The sequence below is a fragment of the Bubalus bubalis genome, chromosome 2 (assembly GCF_019923935.1).
Source record: "Bubalus bubalis isolate 160015118507 breed Murrah chromosome 2, NDDB_SH_1, whole genome shotgun sequence".
NCBI lineage: Eukaryota > Metazoa > Chordata > Mammalia > Artiodactyla > Bovidae > Bubalus > Bubalus bubalis.
The window spans coordinates 173,920,717-173,937,910 of NC_059158.1; the positions used below are offsets into that span (position 1 = coordinate 173,920,717).

General features: G+C 44.4%; 1 protein-coding gene across 1 annotated transcript in view; it reads left to right on the forward strand.

Moving 5' to 3' along the window:
• The first annotated feature begins 511 nt into the window (after positions 1–511).
• The window catches only part of SPOCD1 (SPOC domain containing 1), a 42,967-nt gene continuing 26,284 nt past the window's right edge, over positions 512–17,194 (forward strand). Inside the window, exons 1-3 of the mRNA XM_025278528.3 lie at positions 512–550; positions 10,604–10,852; positions 11,385–12,614. Coding sequence (XP_025134313.3) covers positions 512–550; positions 10,604–10,852; positions 11,385–12,614 — 1,518 coding nt within the window. The remainder of the gene's footprint in view (positions 551–10,603; positions 10,853–11,384; positions 12,615–17,194) is intronic.

Below are 17,194 nucleotides of genomic sequence, written 5' to 3' on the forward strand. Positions count from 1 at the left end.
CATCAATAAACAGAGAACAGCAGAGCAGGCAACTCCTGGCTGCCTGATTTTAGTTAGAAGAGAGACAGGGACCATTTATTAAGCATTTTCTGTGTGCTGGCCATTATGCGAAATGCTTCATGTAGATTATCTATGGAAATCTTTACCACATTCCTATGAAATGACTATATTTTTATCATCATTTTATGAGTAAAGGAAATGAGACTCAGGGAGGTTAGAGAATTTGCTCGAGGCTACACGGCTGATAAGCTGCAGAGCCAGGGTCCAAACGAAGATCACACGCAGTTTTGTGGGACTCTAAGTCCACACTCTTTCCAACCTGGCAGTCTCCAGATAAGACAGCCTGGAAGAGCATTATGGGCAGAGGGAACAACACAGGCAAAGGCAAGGACGTTTGAAGTGCAAGGCCTGTTTGGGGAACAGTTAGGAGTCTGGTGGGATTTATATTAACAAGGAAGATGAGGCCAGGTCCTTGAGCAGCACAAGATTCTGTAAGATTGTCAATCCCGGGATGGTGAGTGGTTCTGGAAGTCTGGTTTCTGGAAAGATTGTGAGTGGAAGAGTGATACTGCCATGTCTGAGCTGTAGAGTAGACGGTGAATTTGAGGGAGAGACTGGGGAGAGGAAGACAAAGGAAGATTCCCACTGGTAACAGTGGTAGTAGCTTCCATTTATTGAGTACTTACTATGTATGTTAGGAGTATTAAATGCATTTCGTAAGTTACCACCTAATTCATGGATCAGGGGCTCATTCAGTGGTAGCTATTTGGAGGCTATTATTATCTCTCTTTTACAAATGAGAAAACTGACGCATTGAGAGGTCAAGTGACTGCTCAGGGCCACTTGGATTGAAATCCGAGTCTGGTTGATTCCAAAGACCTTGATGGCTACCGTGACCAGATGGGAGGGCAGGTCATAAAAACAGTTTGCAGCAAAAGAACATTTATCTGACATTCAGGAATGAAGATGATAAGGTAGGTTGCAAAGATCATAGGGAAGCAGAATTTTATTTTGTTTTGTTCTTTAAATATGTTTATTAACACACACTGAGGAAAGCAATTACGTCACTATGGTCACCAAGCTTTTCTGGGGCCGAAACTGGCAGACAGACTCAGCCAGGGGAAAGGGCATTGTTTCTGCAGGGCAGTGACTGGGGAGGCAGGAAAGGGCAGGGTCCCAAGTTCAGTTTGTCCAGCAACTCTGAGGTCTCCTACAGTCAGAGGTGCAGTAGCAAGTGGCTGGAACCAGTGAAAAAGGGGGGCGGGATCATTCTGAGTTTCAGCTGCATCTGATAACTGACATCAAAAGTCTCCAAGGAGGTAGAAAATATACCTGCCCCCTGACACATACACAATAATGGGGGTGTGTCAAATGTCAAAGGGACACGGGAGCCAATTGAAAGAGCTCCCAGTGACCAAAACTGGAACAGTTTGAGCAACAAAAGAAAATAAAGTAGCATTGGATTACAACCCAGAGCACACAATAAATACCCATGAGTTCTTACTGATTACAAATACATGATTGAATAAATGATATAAATAAATGATTAAGGAGAGAAAAACCTCCCATGCAGAATTTCAAACAATTTATGTAGACATTCTGCCCTCAAGGAATGGAGCATAATTCCCCACTGTTTACGTGTGGGTTGCACACAGTGGCTGCCTTCCTAAGAGTACAGGGGGTGGGGCGGGGGGCGGGGGAGGTGCAGAGAAACCTTGCCAGTGGAGAAACTTGACAAATGCGACCTCAGCCAGGTGACGAAGGTCGACAATGATAAGCAGTCACGTTGATACGATGTGTGTGCATCAGTAGCCTTGGGCAAGGTGCCAGTAGCTTTGCATAAACACAAGCATGTCCACCTGCAGCGGCCATGGCTCTGGTTTATCATTGGCTGCGTCCGTCCACAACCCTGCAGGCTGGGGATCAGGAGCCTTGGAGCATCTGACCGGCGATTGCCTCCGCTGCTAGGAGCTCAGAGGCACAGGAAATCCAGAACCTTCGGCCTCGGCCTGGAACTTACAGGGGCAGCCAGGTTCAGGAGCATCTTAGGAGGGCTCAGTCATAGGTCCGGCAGTGCCCAGCAACCTTGACCAGGATTGCAGAGTTCACAGTGTCCAGGGCATGACCTTGAGTCAGAGAGGAGGTCCCAGGGACCGGGGTCCCAGCAGCTGGCAGCCTCAGCCAAGTCCCGTGGTGCCTTTCCTCAGATGACTCCGTGCCTCAGGACACAGAACTGATGCCTTGTGTTCCAGAGTCTCTTGCCTGGGGCCCAGAGGGTTTGCTTCTGGTTTTCCAGTTCTTGAGTCCACAACTCGTCCTTCAGCAAATCGAGGAAGCTAGGAGGAGGTGGAGTGATGGTGAGCCAGAGGCCCGTGCAGGTCAGGTTCATTGGAGGGGACGGCACGGCGACCTCTGAGTGAGCCGCCCCGCTGACTTCTGCTGCTGCTGGCTGGTAGAAGCCGGCCTGGGACTGGCCGTGCAGGGGGTGCCTCTGGGGAAGCTAGTTCCCAGGGACGTCTGTTCTCCCATCACGGGTTTGCCTCCCCTCTTTCCCTGGGTCCTTCAGACTGAGAAGCCAGAATTGAAAAAAATGCACAAAGGTATCCATGGAAAAGAAATTTGTCCTCTCTGCCCCTCCCCAGCAGCTGGAGAAGCCAAATGACAAAAATCAGTCCATCTCAGGGAGTCAAGACTGAGACCTTCCCCCTAGTTGAATCTGTAGTAGCCTCTGGTGTGGTGGCCAGAGGGGTATGGGACAGTCAAAGCCCAGCCTGTTGAGTAATTGACTGAAGGGAATCCTGCCAGGGGAGAGCTGCCTGGTGCCTGGGGAAGGTCCCCAGCCCTGGAACTGCTAGGAGAAGCAGAGGGAGAGGTGGGGCTGGCAGACCTTATGGCTGATGAGAGGTAGGGTTGACTTCTAGGTTTCTGGCTGGGAGGACTTGGTGGATGGACCTCAGGACACAGAGATGGAGATGCAGGAGGAGGGGCAGGTGGGGCAGGAAGCCAGCTTGGGCCACGCCGGCTGGCTGCAGGCTGGGAGCGGAGATGGCACCTCTTGGGCCAGGAAGACAAAGCCCTTTGTGTTGGGGTTCCATATCCACTCACTTGGCTGGTGCCCAGCCAGGAAGGCCCACCCCCAAGCCCTCAATCAGTGGCAGTTTCCCTGCCATACATACAGCACCAAGGTCTCCCCCATCAGCACACTGCCTCTCCCTGGTTCTCAGGAACCCCTTTGCTTCTCCCCCGCTAGGCTCTAGGCCCTAGCTCTCCCCATCCCTCTTCCTTCCTTGGATGCAGGAAATTTCTGGCCCTGCAGCCCACTCGGCCGAGGGTCATCCCCCAGCTTCCAAATCTAGTCTGGGCCTCAGACATTTGGGGAGAAGGAAGGGAGGGAAAGAAGCACTGAGCACTGAGAGGCTACTGGTCTAGGTGCTCTGTGATTCTCACACCACTCTGCTAAGCGTATTGCCACCCTTTCAAATGGCAGCCCTGGGATTTGAACCTATGTCTGTCCAGCTCTAAAGTGAGTGCTCTTTGCACAAAAGGAGAGAGCTGTAATGCCCATATGCTCTCAACACTGAGCTAGCTCCTTGCTCCTGTGTCTCCATCATCCCCTCTTCCCTGGCTCCTTCTCATTTGGCCATAAACTCAATGCTCCTTTTCCTGGAAGTCCTCTCCCCTCGACCTTGCAGTCCTCCCCTTCCTTTTGCTAGCAAACCTCCTGCTTCATTCCCTTCTATGACAGAGTCATTCCCATGCTAGACCACCAATGCCCCTGGGCTCCATGTTAGGCTCTTTCTTGTTCTTTTTCATTATGGCTTTTTACAGGAAATTGAATATATTCCCCTGTGCTATACAGTACTGCCTTGTTGTCTCTTTTTTATGTATAGTAGTTTGTATCTGCTAATCCCAAACTCCTAATTTATCCCCCGCCACCCTCTTTCCCTTTGATAACCATAAATTTGTTTTCTCTGTGTGTGTGAGTCTGTTTCATAAATAAGTTCATTTGTGTCATACTTCAGATTCCACATATGTAATACGATGGGCCCTTTCTTATTTAGTCTTTATATTTCCAGGTATGGACTTCCCTGGTGGTCCAGTGGTTAAGACTCTGTGATCCCAATGGAGGGGGTATGGGTTCAATCACTATTTAGGACTAAGATCCTACATGTAGGTTGGTCAAAAAAAGGAAAAAATATATATATATATATTTCCAGGCCCTTCTGTAGCAAATGACACTCTCAACAAACTACTCCTTGAAAAAACAAAAGATTTGTTTTTCTTTTAAAATGGAAAAGAAATATATGCCCCAAACACATATGTACTGCAGGAAAGAAAGAAGAAGAAGGAGAGAGAGAAAGTGAGTGAGAGGCAGGGTACTAAGAATTAGAAAGTGGTCAAAAATGGAAATGAACCTATCTATGAGACAGAAACAGACTCATAGACATAGAGAGCAGACTTGTGGTTGCCGAGAGGAGAGTGGAGGACGGATGCACTGGGAGCTTGGCTTAGCAGAAGCAAACTATTACATATAGAATGAATAAAAAGCAAGGTTCTACTGTATAGCACAGGGAACTATACTCAATGTCCTTTGATAAGCTATAATGGAAAAGAATATTAAAAAGGAATGTATTATATATATATATGTATAACTGAGTCACTTTGCTGTTCAGCAGAAATAAACTCAACAATGCAAATCAACTATACTTCAATAAAATAAATTAAAATTAAATTAAAAAGAAAGTGGTCATTAAGAAGTGAAAAAATAGCACCTATTGGGATGCAGAGTCATTAGGGGGTTTCTCCTAATGACTGGTGGGAGTGTAAGTTAGCACAAACACTTGGGAGCGCAGATGGGCTTTAGTGATAAACATCAACATTCACCTGTTCTGAAGATTCTGACTTAAAGCCTGCTGCCAGATGCAGATGTACAATTAAAGTACACACTCAGCATGACCACCTCAACTTTACTTCTGATCATTGGGCATTAGGTTTTGATACAGGAACGGGCAACCTAGATCCCTAACATGGATAAGAGCCAGGACATAGAAGCAACTTAGACGTCCATTGACAGATGAATGGATAAAGAAGTTGTGGTACACATATACAATGGAATATCACCCTGCCATAAAAGGTACGAATTTGAGTCAGTTCTACTAAGGTGGATGAACCTAGAGTCTGTGACACAGAGTGAAGTTATACAGAAAGAGAAAAACAAACATCATATACTAACGAATATATATGGAATCTAGAAAAATGGTGCTGATGAAACTATTTGCAGAGCAGCAATAGAGACACAGACATAGAGAACAAACTTGTGGACTCAGTGAGGGAAGGAGAGAGTGGAATGGATTGAGAGAGTAGCATTGAAACATAGTACCTTATGTAAAATAGATAGCCAGTGGGAATTTGTCCTGTGACACAGGGAGCTCAACCTGGTGCTATGTGGCAACCTAGGGGGCGGGATGGAATGGGGTTTAAGGAGAGGTTCAGGAGGGAGGGGACATGTGTATACCTATGGCTGATTCATGTTGATGTAATGACAGAAACTAACATAATGTTTTAAAGCAATTATCTTCCAATTAAAAATAAATAATTTATTTTTAAAAAACAAGAAAAAAAAATGACTGAAGTTTCAGGTTAAGAAGGAATTAAAAGGAGACTTCCCTGTTGGTCCAGTGACTAAGACTCCATGCTCCCAGTGTAGAGGGTCTGGGTTTAATCCTTGGTCAGGGAACAAGATCTCACACACTGCAAACAAAAGATCCTACGTGCCGAAACGAAGACCTGGTGCAGCCAAATAAACAAATATTTTTTTAAAAGTCATAAAAACAGAAGGAATTAAAAGAACAACAGTAAGCCAAAGGAAGCAGAAGACATTACATAATGAGAGAAAGAGCAGAAGGTAATGAAATAGAAAATATAATGGCAAAAACAAAACAAAAGCCCAGAGAAAATAAACAAAAATCTAATTCTTAAACAAAACAAAACATAGAAAGACTGATCAGGAGAGAGAGAAAGAGAAAAAGCACAAATAAACAGTATTAGGAATGAAAAGTGGATTATAACTCTGATACAACAGAGATTTTTTTTTTGACTCATGGGAATACTATGAACAACTTTGTGCCATATTATGAACAACTTTGAAAACCTAGGCTGCTATCAAAAAGTCTACAAACAATAAATGCTGGAGAGGGTGCAAAGAAAAAGGAACCCTCTTATACTGTTGGTGGGAATGCAAACTAGTACAGCCACTATGCAGAACAGTGTGGAGATTCCTTAAAAAACTGGAAATAGAACTGCCATACGACCCAGCAATCCACTACTGGGCATACACACCGAGAAAACCAGAATTGAAAGACACACATGTACCCCAATGTTCATCACAGCACTTTTTACAACAGCCAGGACATGGAAGCAACCTAGATGTCCATTGGCAGACGAATGGATAAGAAAGAGGTGGTACATAAACACAATGGAGTATTACTCAGCCATTAAAAAGAATACATTTGAATCAGTTCTAATGAGGTGGATGAAACTGGAGCCTATTATACAGAGTGAAGTAAGCCAGAAAGAAAAACACCAATACAGTATATTAATGCATATATATGGAATTTAGAAATATGGGAATGATGACCCTATATGCGAGACAGCAAAAGAGACACAGATGTAAAGAACAGTCTTTTGGACTTTGTGGGAGAAGGCGAGGGTGGGATGATTTCAGAGGGTAGTGTTGAAACGTGTATATTATCATATGTGAAGCGAATTGCTGGTCCAGGTTTGATGCATGAGACAGGGTGCTCAGGGATGGTGCACTGGGATGACCCAGAGGGATGGGATGGGGAGGGAGGTGGGAGGGGGGGTTCTGGATGGGGAGCACATGTAAAAATAAATAAAAAAATTTGAAAACCTAGATAAGATAGACATAAAACAAAATAAACTACTAAAATTGGTTCAAAAAGAAAAAGAACTGAATAGATCAATAGTCATTTAATAAATCAAGCTAGTAGTAAAATGTCTCATTGGCCAGTGGCACCATATAATTTTCCAGTGAATTTCACCAAATGTTATAAGGAGCAGAAAATCTTCACACAATGTTACAGATGCTATAAAACAAAAAGGAAATCCACCTGATTCATATTATAAAACTAGTACAAACTTGACCCTAAAACTAGAGAAGGCAGAATAAGAAAATAAATCTTTAACCTTTCTTTCTTATAAACATAGATGCAAAAACCCTACTGAACTATATTAAATCAAATGTGGTGGTGTTTATTTTTTTTAAAAAATCATACTTAGCTAAGGACTGTATTAGTAATGCAAAGATGGTTCAACATTAGAAAATGCTATCAATGCATTTTATTGCATTGTTTTAGGTAGAAAGGCATCAAAAGATGTGGAGCAAACAGACAATAAAATTTGCCTCATTAGTGAAAAAAGTATTTAGTAATAATAACAGAAGGGAATTTCCTTAATGTAATATATATTACCTACCAAAAGTCTACAGCAAAAATTGTGAAACTTTAGAAAGTTATCATTTAAGTAAAAAAAAAAAAAAAAAAAAATCCCGTGCATCTATTCAAAATGGCAGTACAAGTGCTACACAATGCAAGAAGATTAGAAAAAGAAATATGACATACAATGAAAATGCAGCCTAAATAAAAGATATCAAATAAAAAAGGGAACTATAACTCTAATGCAATACAAGATGAAATTGTCATTATTTTCAGACTTAATGATCACACAGTTACATATAATTATAAGAAACCAATAGAAAAAATATTACAATTAATGAGAGAGTTCAGCAAAATTTCTGGATACACAGTCCACAAAATATAACTGTCTTCCTTTTCATTGGTAATAAACAAGTGGAAAAGTAAGAAGAAAAAAGAGCAACAAAGACTACAGAGCACAAAATAACTTAATAAAAATGCACAATATTTTGGTGGAGAAAAATCACAAAATTGAATTGAAAGTATGGAGAGAAATAAATCAAATTTATAGGTTAGAAGACTCAGTATTATACATATTCAGTTATACCCCCAATCTGTACATTCAATGAAATTTTAGTATAAATCCAAACAGAATTCTTCAGGGAACTTGAAAAAATGGTTCTACCATTCATATGGAAGAATAAAGGTATGTAGACAGCTAAGACAATTATGAAAAATAGGAACCAAGTTGGGGATAGGACTTGCCCCCGAGGTATCAAGATGTTATCAGAAGACCATAGTATTAAAATAATGGCATATTAGTTAGGAATAGACAACCTGATCACTAGAACAGAACAAAGAATCCAGAAATAAACCCAGGCATTATTGGGAACAAGGTATACATCAGAGATGTCATGAATCAGTGGAGGAATCAGCAAACAATTCATTGGGCATTGGGCCAAAACCTGGCAAAACTTTACCTTGATCATTTTGTATGACAAGACATTTAGAATATCAGGAGACAGTGAGACCTGCTGGGTTTTTAAACCAATTTACTAAAGGTAAATTAAAAGAGGTAAACATAGGATTAATATAGGTTAAGGATTTAGACCATATACCCAGCACTCGGTTTCCCTCATTAACATATTTTTGCTTTTTAAATTCAACATCATGTCTTTGAGATATTGGATAGGCTAAAAAGTTTGTTCAGGTTTTTCCGTAACAGTGTATGGAAACCTTGGCTTGAAATAGCACTATTTGTATCAGTCACCATTGCCCTTTTATCCTCTATGCCATGTGATACCTCTGCTTCTCCTTTCCTTGTCCAATTGTGGGAGACTTTCATTATCTAAATGGGCCAGAAAAATAGTCTACTTGGTCTTAATGGCCCTGGTCCATGTCTCTGCCATCAGGACCAGGACATTCCACCGTGGGAAGTCATCTTCAAAAATTTTTGTTTAGAGCAGTAATTGTGGTCATTGGTAACATCCAATCTCACGTCTTAACCTCATTTGTGACCTTGACAGCCATATAATGAGAGTTTTCAATATGGATCACACTACAGCTTCCTTTTTTTTTTTTTTTCTTAAAGTAGATTTTATTTTCTAGAAGAGTTTTAGATTTGGAGCGGGAAAAAATGAAGATTGGTACAGAGAGTTTTCATATACCCAGCACTCAATTTCCTTCATTAACATTTTCTTGCTTTCTAAATTCAACATCATGTCTTTAACATCCAACATCTTTATTGGATTGGCTAAAAAGTTTGTTTGGGTTTTTTCATAACATCATATGAACTTTTTGGTCAACCCAATATTTAAATGTATTAATTCTAACAATGTAGTAATCCCATTGAGTGGAAGCTTCTTATGGTCTCACATGGCACAAGTTTCATGCTGGGGAATTTCATCTACCTCTCAGTCAAATCTCTAGTTGTGCAGTGAAAGTATTTACATAGTCATAATGTTATAAATGGGGCTTCCCTGGTAGCTCAGTGGTAAAGAATCCACCTGCCAATGCAGGAGACATGGGTTCTATCCCTGGGTGGGGAAGGTCCCCTGGAGGAGGGAATGGTAACCCACTCCAGCGTTCTTGCCTGGAAAATCCCATGGACAGAGGATTATGACTGATTGACTGGCAGGTTACAGTCAATGGTTTTGCAGAGTTGGACATGAGTGAGCAACTAACACACAACAACTAGAGAAAACCTGTGCAATCAAGACCCAGAGCAGCCAGGAATAAATTAATTATTTTAAAAAGTCAGCAACATTTCTTTTAAAAAAGATATATAAATGTATTTGGCTGCACTGAGTCTTAGTTGTGGCATCCACCATCTTTAGTTGCAGCCTGGGAACTCTTAATTATTGCAGGTGGGATCTAGTTCCCTGACTAGGGATCAAACCCAGGCCCCCTGCATTGGGAGTGTGGAATCTTAGCCACTGGACCACCAGGGAAGTCCCAGATGGAAAATATTTTTTTTTTTAATTTCAAGAAAGACTCCGAAAGCAAAATTTGGATTTCTTAAGCACATGCAAGATATTCATACAGCATTTACACTGTACAAGGAATCATAAGCAGTCTAGAGATGACAAAGTATTTGGGAGGATGTACATAGGTTACATACAATGGCTATGCCATTTGGTATAAGGGACTTGAGGATTCCAGAATTCTGGTGTGCCTGAGAGTTGGAGAACCTGAGCAAAGGGATGACTGTAATAGCAACTAGTCGAAAAACAAAAAAAAGATATAAATATAAAAGACAAAAACTGGGAGGAGCAAAGAGGAAGGATTAGTAATGAAATCACACAGCAGTTAGTCAATAGATACTGTTAGCCTGGTGAGCTGCAGTCATGCGGTGGCAAAGAGAGGAACACAACCGAGCGACTGAACAACAAAGACATTAATAAACCAAGGAATAGAAGTATGAGTATATTATTCATAGTCACATGAATAAAGAAAGAAAGAAAGTTGTTCCCAAGAGCTGGGCAAGTGAGAGGACATTTTTAGGTTTTAATTTCTAAACTTTCTGTTGGGGTTGGGTATTGAGTGTTCATCTACGTGAATTATATTTGAGACAACAATAATTAAAATAAATAATTGAGGAAAAAATCTAGATTTGATTCTGATATTCCTCTAGAGGTTCAGGTACTTTCAGAAACGCCCCATTGCCATAGGATCAAGATGAAACTCTCACGCAGGCATTCAAGGCCCTTTCTCGCCAGGCACTTCCTCCCGGAAGCCCTTGGGTGGAAGAGGGCGCCCTCTGCCGGAGCAGCGACGCCAGCACGCCCGAGGTCCCGCCCTTTGCGTATCAACAGACTCCGCCCCCAGCCCTCGGGGGCTCTCGGCATCATGTGATCTCAGCCCCTTTACACCTGGGTGTCGAACCCCGAGAAGGGGAGCCCAGAGACCCCAGACCCCAGGTGAGAGCGAGTGGGTCGGTGGGAGACTGCCTGGTCAGGCTGGGAACGTAATTGGGAGTGTCTGTCAGGCGCGGCCCGATGTGAGGGTGATGGACAATTAACATGAGTGATTTAGAGCTGGGCTTTTTTTCGGGGACCGAATCCCGGGTCCTCCACTTTTTATCTGCGCGTGGCCTTGGGCGAGCCACTGGATATCAGTTTCCTCGCCTGTGGCTGCCAGCATGAAATGAAATAATGCACAGAAGTACATAATTCATAAATGATAACTGTTGTTTTTAAAGCTCATACAAGCAAATGTGTGAACTCTCAGAAGAGGGGAAGACTTTATAAAAGGTGGCTGTAGCTCAACCCTGTTTGGAGACAGGCCTCCCGTCCCTCACCGGGGGGCAGTGTGGCCCGCTGGGGTGCTTATGTCAGTGGTTCCTGGGTGCCCTGGAGGTGCCACCTATAAGGGAGGCTGCCTCTGAGGTTCCCATTGGCCTGGTGTCCCGAGTGGGCCAGCAGGTCAGACCCCCCTCTTATCTCCTCACAGGGCCTGCCTTCTGTATTGGGCCCCTGGAGGCGAACAGACGTGTCTCAGGAGGCAGCTCCAGTGGGTCCCAGCACAGAGGACCCCGTTCTCAGTCCCCTCAACAGCCTTGGACTTTTCCAGGAGGACATGGAAGAAACCAGCTCCATGTCAGGCCTGGCACCAGACCTGTCAGGAGAGAGCTCGGGGGACCCGGTTTGTGCTGGCAGTGGGAAGAGGGTCCTCAGGGAAGAGTCTTGTCAAGGTGCCAGCTCCCAGGCAGTGGGTGCTCCTGGGGCTAGCCCAGAGGCCACGGCCCATCCAGTGGTCCTGGGGCTGCAAACTGTGGGACAGAACCGGAATTCGGTGCCCAGCTCCAGGCTCCGCCGTCAGCTGCCCACAGAGCCTGCCCAGGGGAGGGCTCAGGGCCTCAAGAGGGTCCAGATTATTCTGCACGATGTCTTAGCTGGAAGTTGTCCCAGGAATCTTCGTAGTGGGTGTGTGGGGACAAGAAAGAAAAGCAGGAAGTCTGAGACCCCCTCCGAGGGTCAGGAAGGTAGCTTCTTATGGCTTGGTCAGAGTGGGGACAAGCCCATTCTTGTCCCTAGTGGGGACAAGCCCCAGGCTGTGGGAGACTCCCTGCAAGGTGCTGACGTGGCGTCCTTGGGAGGCCCGTGCAGTCCTCTCTCTTGCAAGGACACTGGGTCTGGGCCTGGACACCCAGGTGGAGGTTGGGTGGACTGTGACTCAGGGATTGAGAAGTTTGAATATTTGCCCACTGTAAGGGGTGGGACCCCGCCAGGCAGCCCCTGTGACCCTGTGAGCTTCCCTGTGCCCACTGGAGGACCGTCACTTCAGCTAGCTGCCCAGGATCCTCTCCAGAGCCCTGAGCTGTGCCTGGGAGGGTCTGGAAAGGCTTCCACAGCACAGCAAGAAGCTGAGCACATCGTGAGGCCTGGTGATGGTGATGGCCATGGTGCTTCACACAACCAGGAGGAGCTGGAGGTCGTGGCTCGACCAGTGTCTGGGGGGAGGCCAGGGCAGGGACTTGGTGACACCCCCTCCAGCTTCCTGGAGCCTGTAGCCAGCAAGGCTAGCTCAGGCCCATCCACGAGGCAGAGAAATTCCAAGTGTGCTAAACAGTTGAAAATGGACCCAGTGCCTGGTGCCCAGGATCAGGGCACTAACAGATGGCCAGACAGCGCCAACCAGGACCAAACAGAAGAATCCAGCCCAGGAAGCGGCCCCAGACTGGTAAGTTGACTCTGAGAGGTTGGGATGGGAAGGGCATCATTATCTTTTGATGTCAGTGAGTCTTGTGTTCAAATCCTATCTCTGCCCACTTCCTCGTTGAGTGGCCCTGGAATATTTTTTAACCTGTTTCCTCATGTGTGAAAAGGGAATACTAGTTCCACTTTAATGGGGTTGTTTTGAGGAGAAATGAGATGATGTGAAATAACGTACTTAGCACAGCATAAGGCACAAGGTAAATCTATTTATGTTAAATGTGCTTTTCCTTGAGTGTTACAATAGTCCTGTGAGATAGGCCTTAGCCCTATATTCCCAGGGGAAGCTGAGGCTAAGAGAAGTTAACAAAGTTCTCCAAGCTCACACAGCAAGGGAGTCCGTGCCTAGCCATGTTCCCTATATTCACTGCTTCCCTTTTTGCATTGTTCTTTTATTGATGATAATAATTGTCATTTTATTAATATTAATAATCATGGTCAATATGTTTATATACCAAGGGCAGAAGATGGCATTGCTGTGTTTGATGTATATTTCTGACATAGTTGAATTTTTTTTAAATTGAAGCATCATGTTAGTTTCAGATGTACAGCATAGCAATTCAATTATATATATGTAAGAGTCGGACAAGACTGAACGACTGAACTGAACTGAATATATATGTATATATATGTTCTTTTCAGATTCTTTTCCCTTACAGGTTATTACAAACTATTGAGTATAGTTTCCTGTTTTATATAGTAGCGTCTTGTTGGTTATCTATTTTATATATCATAGTCACATAGTTGAATTTTTATCACCTCTATAGAATATGTGTTGTGTGCTGAGTGCTTTTGATTTAGTCTTCACATGAAGCCCAGAGAGGTGAGGTTACAGGCCCAGGGTCTCACAGCTGGTAAATGACAGAGCCAGTATGCAGACCTAGGCAGTCTGTCCGGAAAGCTTACTGCGCTCCCTGCTTGTGCGCATTCCCACCACCATTGCAGTAGTGAACGCCCCTGGCACGCTTACTACATGCTGGGCACTATTCCCAAGCACTTACCTTCAGTCTCCTAACACCCTTACAGAGAAGATGCTGTTGATATATACCCATTTTAATGATGCAGACACTGAGGCTCGGACAGGTAAAGTGAGTATGTCAAGGTCAAACAAGCAAATTAGTTGAACTAGGATAGGAACCAATGAGCTGTCTGTGGTGATTTATCACTATTTGATACTATAATTACATTAGAGATGCTATTACATTATCTGTGTAAATATCACTCAAAACATTCATTTTTAATGAAAAAATGAATACATGTTTATCATAGAAATTAAAGAAGAAATAAAAATCCCCATAATGCCAACAACATTCAGAGCTATCTCCTGTTGACATTTTGGTGTATATATCCTTTCTTCCATCTTTTTCATATACATATATATCTTTTCTTTGCCTGGAAATGGGATCATGCAGATCAAAATTTATAACTTGCTTTTTTAGGTATTAAAAAATTGTTTCTACAGTGAATTTGTTGACATAGAATGAGGAAATCCCTTTTAATGTCTCCTGACCCAGTTGCCCTTTGTTTGATATTAATGGTTAGCATTCTTCCAGTCTCCTTTTTTATGAACTTCTATACATATATGATGGAGAAGGCAATGGCACCCCACTCCAGTACTTTCGCCTGGAAAATCCCATGGACGGAGGAGCCTGGTTGGCTGCTGTCTATGGGGTCGCACAGAGTCGGACACGACTAAAGCGACGCAGCAGCAGCAGCATACGTATATGAACATCTTATATTGATCGTACCTTTTTATATATAAGTAGGCTCATGCCGTGCCTCATTGTTTTGGGACTTCTACTTTGATTTTCAGATGCTTTAGAGCTTGAAGACGTTCCCAAGTTGGCAAATCTGTGCTTTCCCTGAACTCTGCATCATGTCTGTCTACAGGCACTGCTGGGACCAGAGGGTGGGCTGGGACTTGCTTTTCTCATTTCTGGTCACTGTCGTGTAGTCAAGAGCATGAAGCTCAGAAGCTGACAGATTGGCATTCAGGCCTGGCTTTGCTGCTGTCTGAATGTGACCTAGGCAAGTGGCCTCATCTTTCCGAGCATAATTTCCTCATCTGTAAAATAGAGGTAATAAATTACTTACCTCATTGGGCAGTGGTAAGGGGCAGGTGAGATGACATGTACCTGTGTTCGGTATTTAGCACAGTGCCTGGTACAAGAAAAATACTCAGAAATGTTACCTGTTGTTGACTATACATTGTCCTTCTCCAAGGACTGCCAGGGTGAACCCCTGTGCATCTGGCTTCTCCCCATTTCAGATTATCTATGTGGGCCAGATGCCCAGAATTGGGATTCCTGGGTCTGCAGTGTTTTGAGGGGGTGTTTGAGTTTGGTGGTGGAGGCAGGTGCCTGCCCGCCTTGACGGGAAGCAACCCACGGCTGCTCTCTGCTTCAGTCCCATCCTTGACTCTGCGACACGGTCCCTCATCCCACAGCATCCCAAACAACCAGTTGCCATGGCAACTGGTGCCAGCTGCAGGAGAAGAATGGAGGCTGTGCTGCGACAGGGATGGGCAGGTGGTTGAGGCCAAGGCTGAGTAGGGTGTGGGCAGGTGTGGGTGTAGTGCCCAGCTGGTCTGGAGCCCCTCTCAGGGCTCTGGCACCTTTTCCTGGAGACAGCTCGGCTCAAATCACGAGCAGATAGACAGGTTCAAGGTCAGGCTCTGCTTCTTACAACTGAGTGACTTTAGAGACATCTCTTCTCTGAATCTTAGTTGCCTCCTCTATGAAATGGCAGGCATCAGCTGGGCCCTGGAACTACTGGGAATCTGGTATGAGAGGCTGGCTGTGTTGTGTTCTTTTGGTTTGAGATTGAGATTCTTGGAGGAGGGTGGGGAAGTTGGTTTTGATCCCCAGGGTGGTTAGTGAGATCCAGAGCCACTCTGTGGCTGGGATACCAGGAGGCGTGGGACAGGCAGCTCTGCCAGGGCCCCCTGCTCTACCCGTCACAGTTCAGGAGGTACACAGCTCCTCTGGCCCCACCTAGGCTCTCACGCTCAGGTACCCTGTCTGCAGCTACAAAGTATCAGGAGGTGTGTGAGGGAGGCACATGTCTCCAGCAGATGGACAGCCGAACAATAGCTCTTTTAAGTGCTTACTATATACTAGGAGCTTCACATAGGTCATCACCTCACATTTAATCCTCATAGTAGCATGAAAATTCAGTGTTAATATGCTTATTTTGCTGATTAATAAAACTGGGATTCAGAAAAGTGAAGTGACTCACTCATGGCCACACAGCAAGTAAGTGGTGGAGTCAGGGTTTGAGTCCCGGCCTGTTCAGTTCCAGTCTGTGCCCTGAGCCCAGCTGCCAAAGGCCTAGCTACGGGATTTAGGCGTTTTTCCCTCCCGGGGGAGAATGCACTTTATTTATTCTTTTAAGTTTATTATTGTTGGAGTATAATTGCTTTTCAATGTTGTGTTTCGACTATACAAAGTGAATCAGGTATACGTATACGTACATTCTCTCTTTTAGATTTCCTTCCCACTTAGGTCACCACCGAGCACTGCGTAGAGTTTCCTGTGCTATGCAGAAGGTTCTCATAGTTATTTCTTTTTTTTCACAGTAGTGTATATATATCAGACCCAGGCTCCCAGTTCATCCCATCAGTGCTTTCCCTCTTGGTATCCATAACTTTAATCTCTACTTTTGTGTGTCTATTTCTGCTTTACAAATAAGTTCATCTGTATCATTTTTCTGGATTCCATATATTATATGATATGTGTTTTTCTGTTTCTGGCTTACTTCACCCTGTGTGACAATCTCTAGGTCTGTCCGGGATTTAGGTTTTTATGGGACTTTATGTTCAGCACGCAGGGGTGCTCCTCCAGGATCTCGAAGTTCAGGGGAGAGGAGACAAAGTAACCAGAATTGAAATGCAGATAGAACATGCCATGCCTGGCATGTTCCAGATCCCCAGAGGACAATTGAGTCTTCCCTGGGGAGGGGTGAGAGGGAAGGCTTGGAGGTAGGGTGGAGCAGAAAGGGGTGCTGTCGGAGCTGGATTTGGGCAAAGAAAGTGGGTGTGCAGCAGGCCAAGACATAGGAAGAACATCCCAGGAAGAGGACAGAGCACATGCAGAAGCTCAGAGGCAGGAGGCAGCCTGGAGCATTGCAGGAGAGGAGCAGTAGGTGGGATAGGGTCTGAGGGGAGGAAGGAGGTGGGAAAGATCAGTGATCATAACATTGCTCCTTTTTTGGGGGGCTCCAAAATCACTGCAGATGGTGACTGTAGCCATGAAATTAAAAGAGGCTTGCTCCTTGGCAGGAAATTTATGACCAACCTAGACAGCATATTAAAAAGCAGAGACATTACTTTACCAACAAAGGTCTGTCTAGTCAAAGCTATGGTTTTTCCAGTAGTCATGTATGGATGTCAGAGTTGGACTATAAAGAAAGCTGAGCACCAAAGAATTCATGCTTTTGAACTGTGGTGTTGGAGAAGACTCTTGAGAGTCCCTTGGACTGCAATGAGATCCAACCAGTCCATCCTAAAGGAGATCAGTCCTGAATATTCATTGGACGGACTGATGGTGA